General features: G+C 41.4%; 1 protein-coding gene across 6 annotated transcripts in view; it reads left to right on the top strand.

The window, feature by feature from the left end:
* The window catches only part of LOC127352511 (echinoderm microtubule-associated protein-like 6), a 39708-nt gene that overhangs the window by 21007 nt on the left and 1183 nt on the right, over window positions 1-17518 (top strand). For 2 of the 6 annotated variants that reach the window (XM_051380981.1, XM_051380980.1), the window contains exons 20-42: window positions 851-978; window positions 1050-1191; window positions 1317-1469; window positions 2180-2311; window positions 2395-2483; window positions 2568-2735; window positions 2891-3092; window positions 3544-3670; window positions 3755-3833; window positions 3923-4052; window positions 4135-4233; window positions 4746-4766; window positions 4890-4904; window positions 7754-7927; window positions 8418-8626; window positions 8722-8879; window positions 9777-9891; window positions 15872-16060; window positions 16148-16320; window positions 16420-16582; window positions 16784-16887; window positions 17058-17211; window positions 17302-17402. In XM_051380981.1, coding sequence (XP_051236941.1) covers window positions 851-978; window positions 1050-1191; window positions 1317-1469; window positions 2180-2311; window positions 2395-2483; window positions 2568-2735; window positions 2891-3092; window positions 3544-3670; window positions 3755-3833; window positions 3923-4052; window positions 4135-4233; window positions 4746-4766; window positions 4890-4904; window positions 7754-7927; window positions 8418-8626; window positions 8722-8879; window positions 9777-9891; window positions 15872-16060; window positions 16148-16320; window positions 16420-16582; window positions 16784-16887; window positions 17058-17211; window positions 17302-17402 — 3025 coding nt within the window. The remainder of the gene's footprint in view (window positions 1-850; window positions 979-1049; window positions 1192-1316; window positions 1470-2179; window positions 2312-2394; window positions 2484-2567; window positions 2736-2890; window positions 3093-3543; window positions 3671-3754; window positions 3834-3922; window positions 4053-4134; window positions 4234-4745; window positions 4767-4889; window positions 4905-7753; window positions 7928-8417; window positions 8627-8721; window positions 8880-9776; window positions 9892-15871; window positions 16061-16147; window positions 16321-16419; window positions 16583-16783; window positions 16888-17057; window positions 17212-17301; window positions 17403-17518) is intronic. The other 4 variants (XM_051380983.1, XM_051380982.1, XM_051380985.1 and 1 more) reach the window with 2 other exon arrangements.

Raw genomic sequence — 17518 nt, 5'->3', positions numbered from 1 at the left:
ATTATCACATTACATTATTATATCACATTATCACATTATTATATTATCAAATTATCATATCACATTATTATATTATCACATTATCATATTATCTCATTATTATATTATCACATTATTATATTATCACATTATTATATTATCATATTATCACATTATATTATGACATCATATTATCACATTATTATATCATCACATTATTATATTATCATATCATATTATTGTAATATTTTATCATTATCACATTATCATATTATCACATTATCATATTATCACATTATTCTATCATCACATTATCATATTATCATATTTTCATATCATATTATCACATTATCATATATTATCACATTTTCATAATATCATCTTATCACATTATTATATTATCACATTATCATATTATCACATTATTACATTATTATATTATCACATTATCATATTATCACATTATATTATGACATTATCATATTATCATCTTATCACATTATCATATCACATTATCATATGATCACATTATCACATTATCACATTATTACATTATTATCATATCACATTATCATATTATCACATTATCACATTATTATATTATCACACCACATTATCACTGTCTGTCTATCTGACTGCCTGTCTGTCTCTCTGTCTGTCTGACTGCCTGTCTGTCTGCCTGCCTGTCTGACTGTCTGTCTGTCCGTTGGTCTCTGTTTGTCTGTCTGCCTGTCTGTCTGACTGCCTGTCTGTCTTTCTGTCTGCCTGTCTTTCTGTCTGCTTGTCTGTCTATCTGTCTGTCTGTCTGACTGCCTGTCTTTCTCTCTGTCTGTCTGACTGCTTGTCTGTCTGTCTGACTGCCTGTCTGCAGGCCTGCTGCTGGAGGACAACCCGTCGATCAGAGCGATCACTCTGGGTCATGGTCACATCTTGTTGGGAACAAAGAACGGAGAAATCCTGGAGATCGACAAGAGTGGACCGATGACGCTGCTGGTTCAGGTCAGACAACCAGACGCAGAAATATCACAAGTATGAAGGAATAAATGTTAACAGGTGTATGTTGCGTTCAGGGTCACATGGAGGGGGAGGTGTGGGGTTTGGCAGCTCACCCTTTACTTCCTGTCTGCGCCACCGTCAGTGATGACAAAACTCTGAGGATCTGGGAGCTCTCGGCCAATCACCGCATGGTCGCCGTCCGCAAACTCAAGAAGGGTGAGAGGGAGGAAATATGAAGACCTCCATCCTGTTATTTTACACACTGTTGTGTGTTTATACCTGTGTGTGTGTGTGTGTGTGTGTGTGTGTGTGTGTGTGTGTGTGTGTGTTTTACCTGTCAGGTGGGCGGTGCTGTGCTTTCTCTCCTGATGGAAAAGCTCTGGCGGTCGGTCTGAACGATGGTAGCTTCCTGGTGGTGAACGCCGACACGCTGGAGGACATGGTGACCTTCCACCACCGCAAGGAGCTCATCTCAGACATCCGCTTTTCCCAAGGTACCTGCACGCACAAAAACAACTACAAAGAGACTCAAAACAACTACAAAGAGACTCAAAACAACTACAAAGAGACTCAAAACAACTACATAGACTCAAAAATAACTACATAGAGACTCAAAAACAACTACAAAGAGACTCAAAACAACTACAAAGAGACTCAAAACAACTACATAGACTCAAAAATAACTACATAGAGACTCAAAAACAACTACAAAGAGACTCAAAACAACTACATAGACTCAAAAATAACTACATAGAGACTCAAAAACAACTACAAAGAGACTCAAAACAACTACATAGACTCAAAAATAACTACATAGAGACTCAAAAACAACTACAAAGAGACTCAAAACAACTACAAAGAGACTCAAAAATAACTACATAGAGACTCAAAAACAACTACAAAGAGACTCAAAAACGACTACATAGAGACTCACAACGACTACATAGAGACTAAACAACAACTACATAGGGACTCAAAAACAACTACATAGAGACTCACAACGACTACAAAGAGACTCAAAAACAACTACATAGAGACTCAAAAACAACTACAAAGAGACTCATAAATGACTACAAAGAGACTCAAAACAACTACATAGAGACTCACAACGACTGATGCATAATGACTACACCCCACACAGGTATGACACAAGATAAAGGTGATCGGTTCAGTGGACGGTGAGTCAGTGCGCTGTGTGTTTCAGATGCAGGGAAGTACCTGGCCGTGGCGTCCCATGATTCCTTCGTGGACATCTACAACGTCCTGACCAGTAAGAGAGTTGGTATCTGTAAAGGAGCTGGCAGCTACATCACGCACATCGACTGGGACTCCAGAGGTAAACACATACTCACCTGTACCGCTGCTACGCTAAATGTTAGCAGGAGAGGCTCACAACATGTTACGTGTTTGTGTCGACAGGTAAACTGCTGCAGGTGAACACCGGAGCCAAAGAGCAGCTTTTCTTTGAGGCTCCTCGAGGACGCAAACAGAACATCAGCATGGCCGAGGTCAGCCTGCGTTAACGTCTTTAGGGTCCCGGGATCGTCGGGGTGTTTCCGAGTAGACACATTTGTTTGTTTGTGTGTTTCCAGTTTGAGAAGCTGGACTGGGCGAGCTGGACGTCCGTTCTGGGTCCGACCTGTGAGGGAATATGGCCGACGCTCAGCTTCGTCAACGCCGCCTCGCTCACCAATGATCGCAAACTGCTTGCCACTGGAGACGACTTTGGCTTCCTGAAACTGTTCAGCTTCCCGTCCAGGGTGAGGATCTTAAATGTAATCCCACAGATGTTCAGAGAGGATGGTTTGTCCTGAGGAAACATTACAACCTGATTAATATGTTGTTGGGATGAATGTACATTTTATTTTATTTCACATCTTCACACGTTGATCATTCTCTGTCCAACTGACTTCAGGGCCAGTTTGCTAAGTATAAGAAGTACGTTGGTCACAGCACCAACGTGACGAACGTCCGCTGGTCGAATGACGACTCCCTGCTGCTGTCAGTGGGCGGGGCTGACACGGCGCTCATGATCTGGACCAGAGAGCCGCCGGGCCACAAAGAGAGCAAAGCTGTGGACAGCGAGGAGTCGGACGATGACACCGAGGAGGACGGAGGTAACGCCAACAACAGAAGGACAGCGTGTGCTTTTATTCTGAAAGTCTAAGTTGGAGTTTTTCACGTTCACTTCAGTACAGTTAAATCACAGCGCCGTCTGGTGGACATTAGAGGAACTGCAGCTGAGGAGGCTGCTGATTGGTCCAAACACAGGCAGGACAAGTAATTACACCAGTTGGAGGCCTCGACAAAATGTTTGATTTGTGTGAAATTGCAGGAGGAAGTTAAAATTGCAAAAATAGTTTTTGTATAATTAATTGAAAATCAAAGGCAACTTCCGGTTCCAGTGAGAATAAATCTCTTAGTTTGGTGACTTGTGGCTCAATGCTTTGTGTGGGCTGCTGTGATTGGTGGGACTTACAGGAAGGTAGTGTGGTTTGCATTAACGGACTGATTCAGTGGTTCTGTTCTCAGGGTAACGGTTGTGTCATGGACTCGTTGTGTTTCCAGGGTATGACAGCGATGTGGCCCAAGAGAAGGTGGTGGACTACGTCACCAAGATCTACTCTGCTAGCATCAGGAACATGTCAGGAACCAGACCTCACCTGCAGCACAAAGAGCTTCCTGTGGAGGAGAGGTACCGCGACCCGACACACACCCACACACACACACACACAGAAACACAGTACACTGATGTTATCTGAACTTGTTTCCCGTTCAGGCCTCCTGTGAGTCGAGCTGCACCACTGCCTGACAAACTGCTGAGGAACAACATGACCAAGAAGAAGAAAGTGGTGGAGGTCAGTAGGAGCCTCCACCATCAGCGCACTGACACATGACTTCACCTTAAACAACTGCTGGTATCTCCTCTGTCCTGTTCGGTTTTCAGGAGCTGGTTCTGGAGCACGTCTTTGGCTACAGAGGCTTTGACTGTCGCAACAACCTGCATTATCTCAACGACGGTGCTGACATCATCTTCCACACCGCTGCTGCTGTGGTCATCCAGAGCCTGTCCGCCGGTCAGTGTAACTCTCAGCTTCTACCTTTATATGTTGTTGCCTTTGATGATGACATCACACTTCCTGCTTCCTGTCCTGACAGGAACCCAAACGTTCTACCTGGAACACACCGACGACATCCTCTGTCTGACTGTCAATCAACACCCAAAATACCAAAACATCATCGCGACAGGACAGATCGGTGAGTCCTCGAGCAGAAAGTCAACTCAGGCGTGTCTGAGCTCACGTTAAAGTCCAAATGAGACCAAACTGTGAGTTCCTGCTAGCTTCTTGAATTAGCACCAAAACGTCAACATCAATCTGTAAATCACCCTGACTGCACAAAACTGATCACTAAATGTGGTTTCAGTTGGACACATTTTGATGCTTTCTTTAAAACACTTGTTGCCCACATGCATACATGGATTACTACTGGGCCCAAGGGCCTGAGGGGTCGGGGGGCCCCTGGGACGGAGCACAGTTTGAAGCAAAGCAACTAGAATTGAACAAAATAACTACAAAGAGACACAAAATTACTGTATTAAAATCCTGTTTCCAGACACATTCTACATAAACATTCAGCTTTGTAATTGGGTAGCAGAGTTTAATATTGATCACCAGGTTGTTTTCGTGCATGACTTGCTGCTTTTTGCCCATTGCACTTATTTTCTTTTCCACTGCTTCCTCATTGTCACCCCCTCACCTCACCACCAGGTGACATCACTGACCTGCCAGGTAAGACCCTGCCCACCTTCTGCTGTCACTCGTCACTGATCCATTCACACACATCATTCTGTTTACATTCATGTGGAGAACACAGTGTTTAACCTGTTGGTGTTGTTCGCTCTCGGTGTGTAGAGGCTGAAGTGTCTGGTGAGTATCATCAGTCAGAACCGTGTTCAGGTCTGCTCTAGTTGTTCTGTTTGTAGCTCGACCCCCCAACCACTGTCTGTCAGAGACCATGTCTACACTAATGTGGATTAAGATGAAAACACAATCCATTCACACTAAACCAGTGACACTTTATGTCACCAACTTGAAAAAAAATCTATCATTTTTATTGAGTCCTTAAATGAAAACCAGTGCATTGAGATGCTATAAGTTTCTAATACAAATTAACTTATTCCAAGATGTTGTTTAAGTGTTTAGGTTTAATTATACTGATGGGCCTGAAACAAGTTGTTTTGTTTTGGGAGTCGGTGGAAATAATTTCACTGCACTGGATTTAGCTCCCGTGTGTCACATTACTGTAATATAATATTCAAATTATGTTTTCATTAGTGTTTAATCGCCTGAATCTAAGAATAATTGTGTTTTTGTTACCTTAGAATGAGAAAATGTTTTTCTGCCTTCTAGCAGTGTCCGCCATGTTGAACCTCATGTTTCTATAGTAGCCCAGAACGAACAAACCAAACACTGGATCTAGAGAGAGACTTTAACATTTATCACGGTCTGCCACTGTAGTTCCTTCTACACACTTGGAAGGAGAGCGATTTGTCAGTGAGTTGCAATCTGGAACTTTACCACTTGATGCCACTAATTCCTTCACACTTGACCTTTAAGATTAATTGGTGAAAAGTATCAACCTTCACTCTTGTCATTGGCCAGCCACCATTAAGGAGGAAAGATGAAGAAGATGATTCAGTCTTTTATCTGTTGTTTTTTAAAGTGTGGACACAGGAAGTAGAAAACAATCTGAAAACATTTGTGTGGATGGAAAACTGAAATTTCTCCACATTAGTGGGAGCATGGCAGTAGAGAAACTAAAGCAAGTCGGACTCAGAACAAAGCCTTGCTTAGCGCCTCTTATCAGCATGTTACACTAGCCCAACTAGCCTGGGTGGTTACTGTATGTGGTGTCTGTACTGTTCGTGGTAAGACTGTGATTGAAAGGCTGCTTTTGCACAAAAGTTCTTATAGTAGCTGGACCTGGATCTGTTGTATTGATGCAGAGGATATCGGGGCATGAATATCAGGCATGACTGTTCCTTATCTGCTCGACAGAATGCAGTGATCTTGTTTTAATAACCCTCTACAGCCATGATCATATAGGACTTCCTGTCCAACACTTCAGTAAAGGGCAGGACATGTACTGGACAGATTTCACCAAATGCTTTACAGAGAAAGTAACAATCGAGTAACAATCAAATAATGCTAATCAGGCTGGACGTAAAACAATAACAACGAGGTGTACACTGTTCTGGGAGTGGTGGTGTCAAAAGTTTAATCACATTTGTACTTTGATTGGGAACATGGAATGACTTGTCATCTTTAATTTTGATATTTAAAGCACTAATGCTTTAAAAATCTAAATTAAAGATGACTCAAGTTTTTTTTGCATGTTTACAGACATATTTCAAAGTCCTTTAAACAAAGGAGAATGAACAGCATGAACTTTACCTTGATTTTATGATAAATACAGCTGTGTCATCAGTGTAGAAATGTTGTGGAATCTAAAAAACAGACCCTAATGAAAACATATTTAGTTCTAATTCATTTGGGGCCTAAAATGCAGTTTGGAATTACAGTCTTTATATTTGAACAGCCGCCTGTGTGTCAGAACAACCAGCAAGGAGACTGAACATTTAGTTAATTTATTCCAACACAGTGTAACATCACACAATCTGCTTGTTCAAAACACGGAATAAATAACTTCCAACTTCACTGAAACAAATCCTGGTAGACTTTTTGCGTAGAGTTTGATGTTTTTGTTTTTCTGCGTCAATCCGGCTAATGAAAGCGTGTCGACTCTTCTCATTCACTAACAATTTAGTTGACTGTTAGGGGGCAGCACTACTTTGTTCCTGTCTCCTTTTGTGTGGTCATTTTATTAGTTTGGTTTACCCCATTTCCTACTCTTAAATTCTTGAAATATGTGACCTGTGGTTCAGATTTGATTCGTTTTGCAACAACTCAACTCAAAACATGACCCATCTCGATTTGTGCCGACTTTAGACTTCAGAAGAAAGGAGTCCTATGTGATCATGGACAAAGGTGTCAATAGTGTTTGCTGTAAATTTGTGAATACAGGATGGAGTAAACCGAAGCTGTTTTGATTTCCCCAACGCTTACCCCATCCTACTCCAGTACAATATGAAAGTAGAGAATGATCCTTTAAAAGAGGACGTCTAATCAGTGGTCGCCTACCTGCCTATCACCCCCTCATCTCCTGAATCTTAGCCTGTTCTGCCTGACCTCCACTCCTTGGTTCCTTTGGTTTCTTTTCTCCCTTAGTACATTGGTTCCTCACCTCCTCGCTCCATTGGTTCCTTCATTCCTTGGTGTTTTACTTACTTCCTTTCGTGGCAATTTTAGGTTCCCCAGGTTCCTTGTCGGCCCTTTGGTTCCTTAAAGCCTTGCCTTGTATGGTGGTTCAACTTATCCTGACAAGTTCTGTTCTCTTGCTCCTGTTAAATAAATCCTTGGTTCAACAGTTGCAAGGATGCTAAGCCTATTAGATGTTCAACACCTTAGTTCCTTGGTCCTTTGGGTTCATGGTTCCTTGGCCACCTTAATGCCTTTGGTCCTTGGTACCACAGTTCCTCATCCTTGGTTCCTTGATACTTTGGTTTTAGGTTCCTTGGTTTTATGGTTCCTCAATTTAATGATTTAGGTCCTTGGATACTAGGGTCCTTGGCTGCTCAGTGGCTTAGCTCCTTGGTCCTTTGTTTCCTTGATTATTGGGTTACCTTAGTACCTTAGGTTCTGCTCTCTTCTCACAGGTCTTGCTCCATCCATTCATGTGTGGGATGCCATGACCAAGCAGACCCTTTCCATCCTCCGATGTTCCCACGCTAAAGGTGTCGGCTACGTCAACTTCAGCGCTACAGGAAAGCTGCTGCTCTCTGTTGGAGTGGAGCCTGAACACACCATCACAGTGTGGAGGTGGCAGGAAGGTACAAACATTAATATTATCCAATCACTTAGCGTCTTAAACAAGCTAATGTGGTGCAGTAGTATCATTTTAGCTTTGTAGGGATTTAGGTGATGACTACAGGTGAGGAGTGTGACTTAAGTACCTGAGGAAGGTAAGGATAATAACACTAAGGGCAAGATGGGTCATACAACAATCAAACTAGGAGGATATGACAAAATAAGTCTACACAAGATATTGGGAACCAACTTTTCAGGTTCAGAACCAATTTATTTCCTGTCAAAATCAGAGCCGACACAGCTTTTATAGCCTAAGGGACCAGGTGAGCTTAATCAACTGGTGACCACTAAGGGGCAGAAAGACAGCACCAAAAAAGCCTTGATACATACACCAGCCATAACATTATGACCACTGCAGACCGGGAACACAGATGCTCTGACCCAGTCGTCCATCACAATGTGGGACCATAGAGAGATTTCCACTTGAAAAGTGACCTCTGCCCTCTCTGCCAGGCACCAAGGTGACCAGTAAAGGTGGCCATGCTGAGCGGATATTCGTGGTGGAGTTCAGACCGGACTCTGACACCCAGTTTGTGTCGGTGGGAATCAAACATATCAAGTTCTGGACTCTGGTTGGAGGTTCGCTCGTGTACAAGAAGGGAGTGATTGGCTCTGTGGAGGACGGCCGCATGCAGACCATGCTGTCTGTTGCCTTTGGTGCTGTAAGATAAACTAGTTCTGACTCACCTTTTAAAAAGGAATTATAAATCTGTAGTGTTTTATGGATTTGTTGTAAATCAGTGTTTGTCTCCTCCAGAACAACCTGACATTCACTGGCGCTATAAATGGAGACGTGTATGTATGGAGGGAACACTTCCTGGTACGAGTGGTGGCAAAGGCGCACAGTGGTCCCGTCTTCACCATGTACACAACCCTGAGGGATGGACTCATCGTCACTGGGGGGAAGGAACGGCCGTGAGTACCCAAAAAACAACATGCTTAATGCCAGCTAGAGTTTGAAAACTATTTCCTTTATATTCACACAAGTCACAAGTGACACATTTGTCTTAGTAAGTTCTGATTGACAAGTTGAAGGCCAATCGTACACTGGGTGCTGCCAGTGAACAGTGATAGACAGACACTAAACAGGAGGTCCCAGCACATCAAAGCTAGCTTCAGCTAACATTAGTCTTGAAGTAAAATTGATGGCTTCTAGCACTAAATTAAAGACAACTAAAATTCAGAGGGTGTTAGCACTGAATTAGACTTTTACAACCTGGTTCTTATTGCTCTGGTACCTGTAGGTTAGCATAACATGAAATTACACCTTCATCTTCCACCTTTGAATTACAGTCTTGTTGTGGGACACCCTCAGCCTCTGCTGGGGTCAGCAAAGGTCTGATTTCAGGTGAGTGACTAGACAAACCGTGGTTTTTGACTCCTATGGTTGGTTCAAGATGATCAGAGAAAATTTTAAAAAGGGTTTTTGTGTACAGGGGCCCACTCCTGGACCCAGACCTGCGGGTGGATCTGCTTGGCAAGCACCTGGATTAGTTTATGTTGATCTTGACTGGCTTACTGACTCAGTTTTATTGTGAAGGAGGTGGTCGTGTAACTCAGTGTTTTAGTTTGCTTGGATCTCCAAAGGCTGTAGACGTTGCTAATCTTCCTGGGGTCCCACCTGCAAGCCCCTCAACTCAACCAGGCACAACACAACAATGTAATGGACTCACAGTTTGTGAGCCATATCTGACCCTACGCATACAAACTGTGAGTCCATTACATTGGACTCACAGTTTGTATGGGTAGGGTTAGATACTTTCATCTGAACTATGAAAATAAAACCGTGGTGTTTGTTGGTGTATTTGACAGGACTAAAGAGGGCGGAGCTGTGAAGCTTTGGGATCAGGAGATGAAGCGCTGCAGAGCTTTTCAGCTGGAAACCGGCCAATCGGTAGAGAACGTCCGATCCGTCTGCAGAGGGAAGGTATGGGACAGATCTGACTATAAAACCAATCAGTCAGAGGTTTTTTGAAATAACCATTGCAATTTGTGTGGTCATAAACTGCCTCCACATGCATCTGGGCGGCTGTGGCTCAGAGGCAGAGCAGGTCGTTCCTTAATCGGAAGATTGTGGGTTCGATCCCTGGCTCCTGGTGCCACATGTCGAAGTATCCTTGAACAAGATACTGAACCCCAAATTGCTCCCGATGCCGTGCATCGGTGTGTGAATGTGAATGTGTATGAATGAGTTAGTTTCTGTTCAATGGACTTTGCCATCACTGAGTTAATGTGTGTGAAAGGTTGAATGTGGTACGTAGTGTAAAAGCGCTTTGAGTGGTCGGAAGACTAGAAAGGCGCTATACAAGTACAGGTCCATTTACCATTTACCATCTGATAATGATATGGTATCGGGAGAGTACATCGAATTGGACTTTAGGGGGCATTTTACTCAAACAAACAACAAAGCACAGTTAGTTACATAGGTAACATCCTGTTGTGAAGAGGGGCCATTTATTCAAGATGAGCTGTCCATTTCCTCCAATATGTAGTGAATTTGTCCATGCGCATGTTCAAGGAAAAAGTCAGTTTTTCCATGTCATATATTTCTTTAACAATTGCAATGCACTCCTCTTTTGATGGGGACTCTTTTGATAGCCATCTTTTTGTAATAGCTTTTTTACTGGCTACTAAGATTATTTTAATCAAATATTTATCTGTAGCATTAATTGTGGGGGAGATATTACCAAGATAAATTGTACAAAAATCAGGATTAATCTCAAAGCCTACTCTTGATTTAATTTCCTCCGCTACATCCCGCCAGTAGGGTCGTATAAACAGGCAGTGCCAGAAAACATGGAAATGATTCGCCTGAGCGTTTCCACACTCTCTCCAGCACCATCCATAACTTGACTGAACTTTCTGAAACTGTTTAATTTTTGGGGTGATAAAAAATCTAATTATATTCTTCCATGAAAATTCCCTCCAATAACCAGAACTGGAAGTGCTCATTTGAGTTTTACAAATGTTTTGCCAATCATCTTCTGAAATGGTTATTTTTGCTTATTTTTCCCAGTTGGATTTAACGTAAAGAGTGGAAAAGCCAGTGAATGATTGTAAACAGGAGTAGATTCAGGTAATCAATTTACGGCTTAGTTTAGATTTGTATGCGTCAATCAAAATGTTAATTAAATCAGAGATGCCTTCCTCTGTTGTTTTTATATCACAGATAAAATGAGCTCTAACTTGAAGGTATCTGAAGAAGTCTTGATTTTCTAAGTCGTAGTTGTCTTTAAGTTTTTGAAAACAGTCCAGTCTCCCTTTATCAGAAATAAGACAGTACGTTGTGATACCTTTCGAGAGCCACTGTTTGAAACACCCATCCATCTGGGCAGGTTTAAAATCTTTGTCATGTGCCACCAATCGTGAAAAATTGATGTGATTATCCGGTTTGTTTTTACAACATTCTGCTAACCAAATGTTTAGGGGTGTTTTTGTCCAACCACTTAAATTTTGCTCCATTTAGCATTGTAATATGGGTTGCACAGATAGATCAGATATCTGAGCTGTGCAGATTTGTAGTAGTTCACTATGTTTGGTAAAGATAATCCTTCTTCTTTGGGCAGTTGCGATGTTTTATATCTGATCCTTGGTTTAAGGCCTTTCCATATAAATCCAGATAGTATTCTCTTCCACTTCGTCAACTGTTTTTCAGTTATTTCTATTGGTATTGACAGAAAAAGAAAAAGCAGTCGTGGCAGGATGTTCATTTTGACTATGTCTATTCGATTATGTAAGTCCAGTGGTAATAAACTCCATTTATTTAAGTCTGTCTTTATCTCTTTGGTAATTGGCAGATAATTAGTTGCGTAGATGGTGGATAAATCCTTTGGAATTTTTATTCCTAAATATTTAATGATGTTTTTCTCCCATTTAAAATTGCAAAGGTTATTTATTTGTAGTGAGGGGATATGATTAAATGAAATAACTTGTGTTTTATGAATGTTTAATTTATAACCCGAGTAATGACTAAATGTTTTCAAGGAGGACATTAGTTTTGATAAACTCAAATCTGGCTGTGAAAGAGTGATCAATATGTCATCTGCATAAAGGTAGGTCTTAAACTCAGAGTCTTTTATCCAAATTCCTCTTATGTCCTGGTCTTCTCTAATAGCCTGAGCCAGAGGTTCGATAAATAGTGCAAACAAGGTCGGACTTAAGGGACACCCCTGCCGACAGCCTCTTTCAAGTGGCACAGGGTTGGTCAGACTATCGTTTATTTTGATTCTGGCTGAGGGGAAATAATATAAGTTTTTTAGATATGAGATGACTTTAATATTAAAGCCAAATCTTTGTAATGTTAAGTGTAAATATTCCCAGCTAACTGAATCGAATGCCTTTTCGGTGTCGAGGCTGAGAACAAAGAATTTATCTTTATTTTTACACATATGCTCCATTAAATGTAAAGCCCGTCTTACGTTATCTTGTGTCTGTCTGGTTTTAAGGAACCCTGTCTGGTCTTCATCTATTATATCTGGAATAATATCTTCTAAACTTTTTGCGATTGAGGCATATAGTCTATAGTCTAAGTTTAAAATCGATATCGGTCTGTATGAACTGCACTCAGATTTATCTTTGCCCACCTTAGGAATTACAGAGATGATGGCATGTCTCCAAGAAGCTGGTGTTTCTCCTCCATTAAGAGTAAAATTAAAGCATTTCAATAATGTTGGTGATAGTAACTCTCTAAATGTTTTGGACCATTCTGTTGAGTATCCATCCTCATCTGGCATTTTATTTGTTTTGAGTCTCGAGATAGCATTATCCAGCTCTTTCTGCGTTATTTCCTTCATCATTATTTTATTCTGTTCTGACCCAGTGGATGGTAGATCCAGTGAGTTAAGAAACTGTGTAATACTCAAAGAATCAGCTCCTTCCGGTTGTGTGTACAAATCCTTATAGTAATTTTCAAAGGAGTTTTGTATTTCCTTTAATTTATGACACATTTTTCCAGATTGTGTGTCCTTAATTTTATGGATGGACCTTTCCTCCTGTTGTTTTCTTATCCTCCAGGCTAACAGTTTTTTAGCTCTAGGTCCATTATCATAGTACCTTTGTTTGGTAAACTTAGCTTTCATCTCCTCATGACTATCATATAGTTTAAGTCTTGTTTAATGAGTTTTATCTGATCAAATAATTTGGAATCATTAAGTTCCATGTGTTTCAGTTCTAGGTTTTTTAGTTCCTGTAACAAGTCTTTCATTTGTTTCTGTTTCGCCCTCTTTTTAATTGAGGACCACAGTATAAGTTTTCCCCTTATTACTGCCTTGGCAGCATCCGATACAGTACTTGGGGACACTTCTTCCGTATCATTTTGGTCTAAATATTCTTTAAATTCCTTTTGAATGTATTGATTGCACAAAGGATCATTTAATAAGCTTGTCTTAAGTCTCCATGTCGTATTTTTAATTTCACTGTCTAGATGTAGGGATAGATATACACCCACATGGTCTGAGATATCTATGACCCATATTTGACATTTTAAAATTCTGTGTCTTTCTGAATTAAACATAAAAAAGTAATCAGTTCTAGAAAGGACATTATGAGGGTAGGAGAAAAGGGTGAACTACCTCGTTGTTGGGTTTAATTCCCTCCAAACATCCATCATACCTGCTTCAAGGACAAGTTTCTTAACAGTGACTGTGTCAGGATTAATTCTTTTTATTACATTAGTGGAGTCAAGGGAGGGTTGTAATTGTATATTCCAGTCTCCAACACAAATAAGGACCCCATCAGTCTCTTCAGCAATCACATCAAATATTTATATATATATGTTTTATCATTACCTGGGGGTCTATACATTACCTGTTTGTGGTCAATGTAACCTTTTACTAGATTGTATCTCCCCTCAGTATCCTTTATCTGTTTTGAGATCTGGAATATAATTTTGTTAGAGATTAATATTATAACTCCTCTCTTTTGTCCATGTTTGTAAGATGAGTAATATGCATTTTTAAAGCCCAGGTGTTTAAACTTTTCATGCTCTTTATCACTGAGGTGAGTCTCCTGCCAAAAAATAATATGTTGTTTTTCTCTTTTCATTTTGGTAATCAACTTGCTCCTTTTGATAGGATTTAGCAGACCATTAACATTTAAAGTGATTATTTTATACTCCTGATTTAACATTTTACCTCTTAATTCTAATGCACATATTTTCTCCCTCCATTAATCTAAACATGTAAATAAAAACCATCTGTGCTGAACAAAACAACCAAACAAAAATGACCTCCAACAGTGAAGTAAAGTAACAACTTCTGAACGGGGAGGGGAGGCCTCCAAAGGGAGGGCCCCTCCAGATGTATCTAAACATCTTCCTAAAAGCGATTAAAGTTCACACAATTAGTGGTTTTAGTGCAGTTTCTGTCACCCAAATAAACAGTCCAATTAGCATTTTTTCTATAATATTATGAGCTCAGAAGTCTTATTCCCATAATCATGTTACTCATACGCAGAGAGCTATAACATTCAACCAGTGTTCAAACAAACAAAAAAAAAGAAAACACCCTCACAAAAGACTCCTGACGGTTCCAGACTTTGAAATAGTTATCATCATTAATAAATTTGCTTTCCTCTCATTATCACTCACGAGTACACCTCAGGTCATGCTCTCCTGGAGTGTGAGAGCTCGCTGGAATCTCTGAAGGTTCTCTTTGGCTCGCTCAATGTCTGTGGCTCGGTTCCGACATCTTTGCGGAGCTTTTGCAGCTTCTTGCGAAGTGTTACCGCAGATGCGTCCGTGGGTGTATTGCCCTCATTGGTTCCTTCGTCAGCTGTTAGTATCCCTTTCTTCAGCATATCCTCCATCGCCTCTTCTGCATTGTTATATGTTGTGGGTCCTTCTTCATAAAAGACTTTAAAAAGTTGCGGGTGTTTGGAATCTGAGTCCCCGTTTTTTTAACACCTTCTTCAATGGCGCCTATTCCTTCCTTTTTTTTATAACTTCTGCTGGGTAGTCGTGGTCGAAGTAGACTCTTTTCCCGTTGATATGCATCTCTTTCTTTTTCCATGCTCAGCACCAGTTCCTTGGTTTTGTACATGAGGAAACAAGCGATCAAGGATCTCGGGGCAGCTTGCGGTGGTGGTTTAGGTCCGGGTGACCGGTGACAGCGTTGTATATTGAGGTCAATGTCTGACTTAATGAATCTCTCCAGAAACTCACACGCATTGTTCCGCTCCTCGCCCTCATCCTAGCCTCTGTGTTCTTAAGTTCTGCCCCGATCTCACTCAGTTTCTGGTTAACTTCTTCTTTAGTTTTCGAGCTCTTCCTTCATGTCTCTTTTGATTGTCTCACAAAAACCGCTCAGTTCCTTTTTCATGTCCAGGTGTCCTGCTTTTATGTCAGCGCGGATAGCACCTATGCTAGCTTGCAGGGCATCCATCGTAGCATGCACGTTAGCTTCACCTGTATCGACGTCTCCTGTCACCATATCCTCGTTTTCCTCACTATTTGGACTCGTTGTGGTCTTAGCTTTTCTTAGTTGATATTTCCCCATAAGAACTTCACAGATATAAACGCATAAATTACTCTAAAGCAGGGGAAATATCGGACCGTTCAGGGAGCTCTCGAACTACACCACCGACCAGATCGCTGCCATACCCGGAAGTCCTGTGAAATGGAGTTTAAATAGCACATTATGGCTTCAGTTATAGAGCAGTTAACAAGAGTTATTTGGCACCCAGTCGCACCTTTTGTTTGCAGAACCATACCTAGTGGAACACTCATGGATAAACATGCCCAATGTAAAATTTTTGGACAGATACTGTAATGTATTTAATGAGGCATTTATATCAACTAGTTCCAACTGATTTAAGGAACACTTAAAAAGGTTAGGAGGTAAGATGATCTTCTAGTCTCTGGACCAACAATCCCAAACTTCCTGACACGTCTTTCATCTCTGATGATTCAGGGTAAAATCCTGGTAGGAACCAAAGATGGAGAAATAATAGAGGTAGGAGAAAAGAATGCTGCCTCCAACACCATGATCAACGGACACACTCAGGGAGGAATCTGGGGTTTGGCGACTCACCCTTTCAAAGACGTCTTCATCTCCGCCAGCGATGACGGGACCATCCGAATATGGGACCTGGCTGATAAGGTACAGATCTGTAGACTGAGGGTGGAGAAAGTCTTTATCGTACAACCTTTTAACTCCCATTTGCTGTTATCTTGTTTTCTGTGTTAGAAACTTCTGAACAAGGTGAGTTTGGGTCATCCAGCCAAGTGCACCTCCTACAGTCCCAACGGAGAGATGGTTTCCATCGGTATGGAGAACGGAGAGTTCATTATCCTGCTGGTCAACTCCCTCACTGTCTGGGGCAAGAAGAGAGACCGCAGTGTCGCCATCCAAGACATACGGTACAACATCAGTCTTTAACAGATATCATCCTTTAACACTTCTGTGTTGGACCTAAAAAATGTACTGCACATATTTTGGGGGGTTTGCTTGTGGTTCAGGTTCAGTCCAGACAACCGGTTCTTGGCGGTGGGTTCAGTTGAAAGTGCTGTGGATTTCTACGACCTTTCTTTGGGACCATCCCTTAACAGGATTGGCTACTGTAAGGACATCCCTGGCTTCATCATCCAAATCGACTTCTCTGCTGACAGCAAACACATCCAGGTTAAAAACACTAAAAACCATAACTCCCTTATAATAAGTCAATTGTGCTACGACCTCTGACCTTTTACTAATGTTTGCTTGTAGTGTAGCAACGGATGCTTTTTCTACAGTAAAACTCTTTTAAATTTTTTTTTTTCATGGCAGAATCAGACATCAATAAGTTGATTACAGAACATAAAATCTCCTTCATGTCCATCCCAGGTGTCCACCAGCACCTACACTCGACAGGTGCATGAAGTTCCCTCGGGGAAGATTGTCACAGAGCAGTCTGTATTTGAGAGGATCACCTGGGCTACCTGGACCAGGTGAGGCTGGCATCTAGAGCTTAGGGAACCAACTGTTGAACCAAGAGGAGATCCTCTGGAATATATTGTGGCATTTTGGAACTATATATAGAACCAACATAATATAGAACCAAGGAAACAAACTAGAGTTTAGGGAAAATACCTATAAAGTAATTGTCAATGTTTTTTAGCATCCTGGGTGACGAGGTTCTTGGCGTTTGGCCTCGCAACGCAGAGAAAGCGGATGTCAACTGTGCTTGTGTTTCCCACGCCGGCCTCAACCTGGTGACCGGAGACGACTTCGGCCTCATCAAGCTCTTCGATTTTCCATGCTCAGAAAAATTTGTACGTGAACTTCATAGGACAGTACCTGAATCCCTGAATTGTGTATTTCTGTGCACCAGGTGACTTCATCACTGTCTGATCTCTTCACAGGCAAAACACAAGCGTTACTTCGGTCACTCTGCTCACGTGACAAACATTCGCTTCTCCTGTGATGATAAGTTCGTCATCAGCGCTGGTGGCAGTGACTGCAGGTGAGATTAAATTACACCAGATCTCTCAGAGAAAACACCAAAGTTTCTGGTTCAGTCAGTGAAGGTGAGCGCCATTTATTCCTCCTCTTCTTCATCAAAAAGCAAAAGCAATACAT

The sequence above is a fragment of the Dicentrarchus labrax genome, unplaced genomic scaffold, assembly GCF_905237075.1.
Source record: "Dicentrarchus labrax unplaced genomic scaffold, dlabrax2021, whole genome shotgun sequence".
Classification (NCBI taxonomy): domain Eukaryota; kingdom Metazoa; phylum Chordata; class Actinopteri; family Moronidae; genus Dicentrarchus; species Dicentrarchus labrax.
The sequence above is the reverse complement of the archived record's forward strand: the minus strand, read 5'-3'. Positions and strand labels throughout refer to the sequence as shown.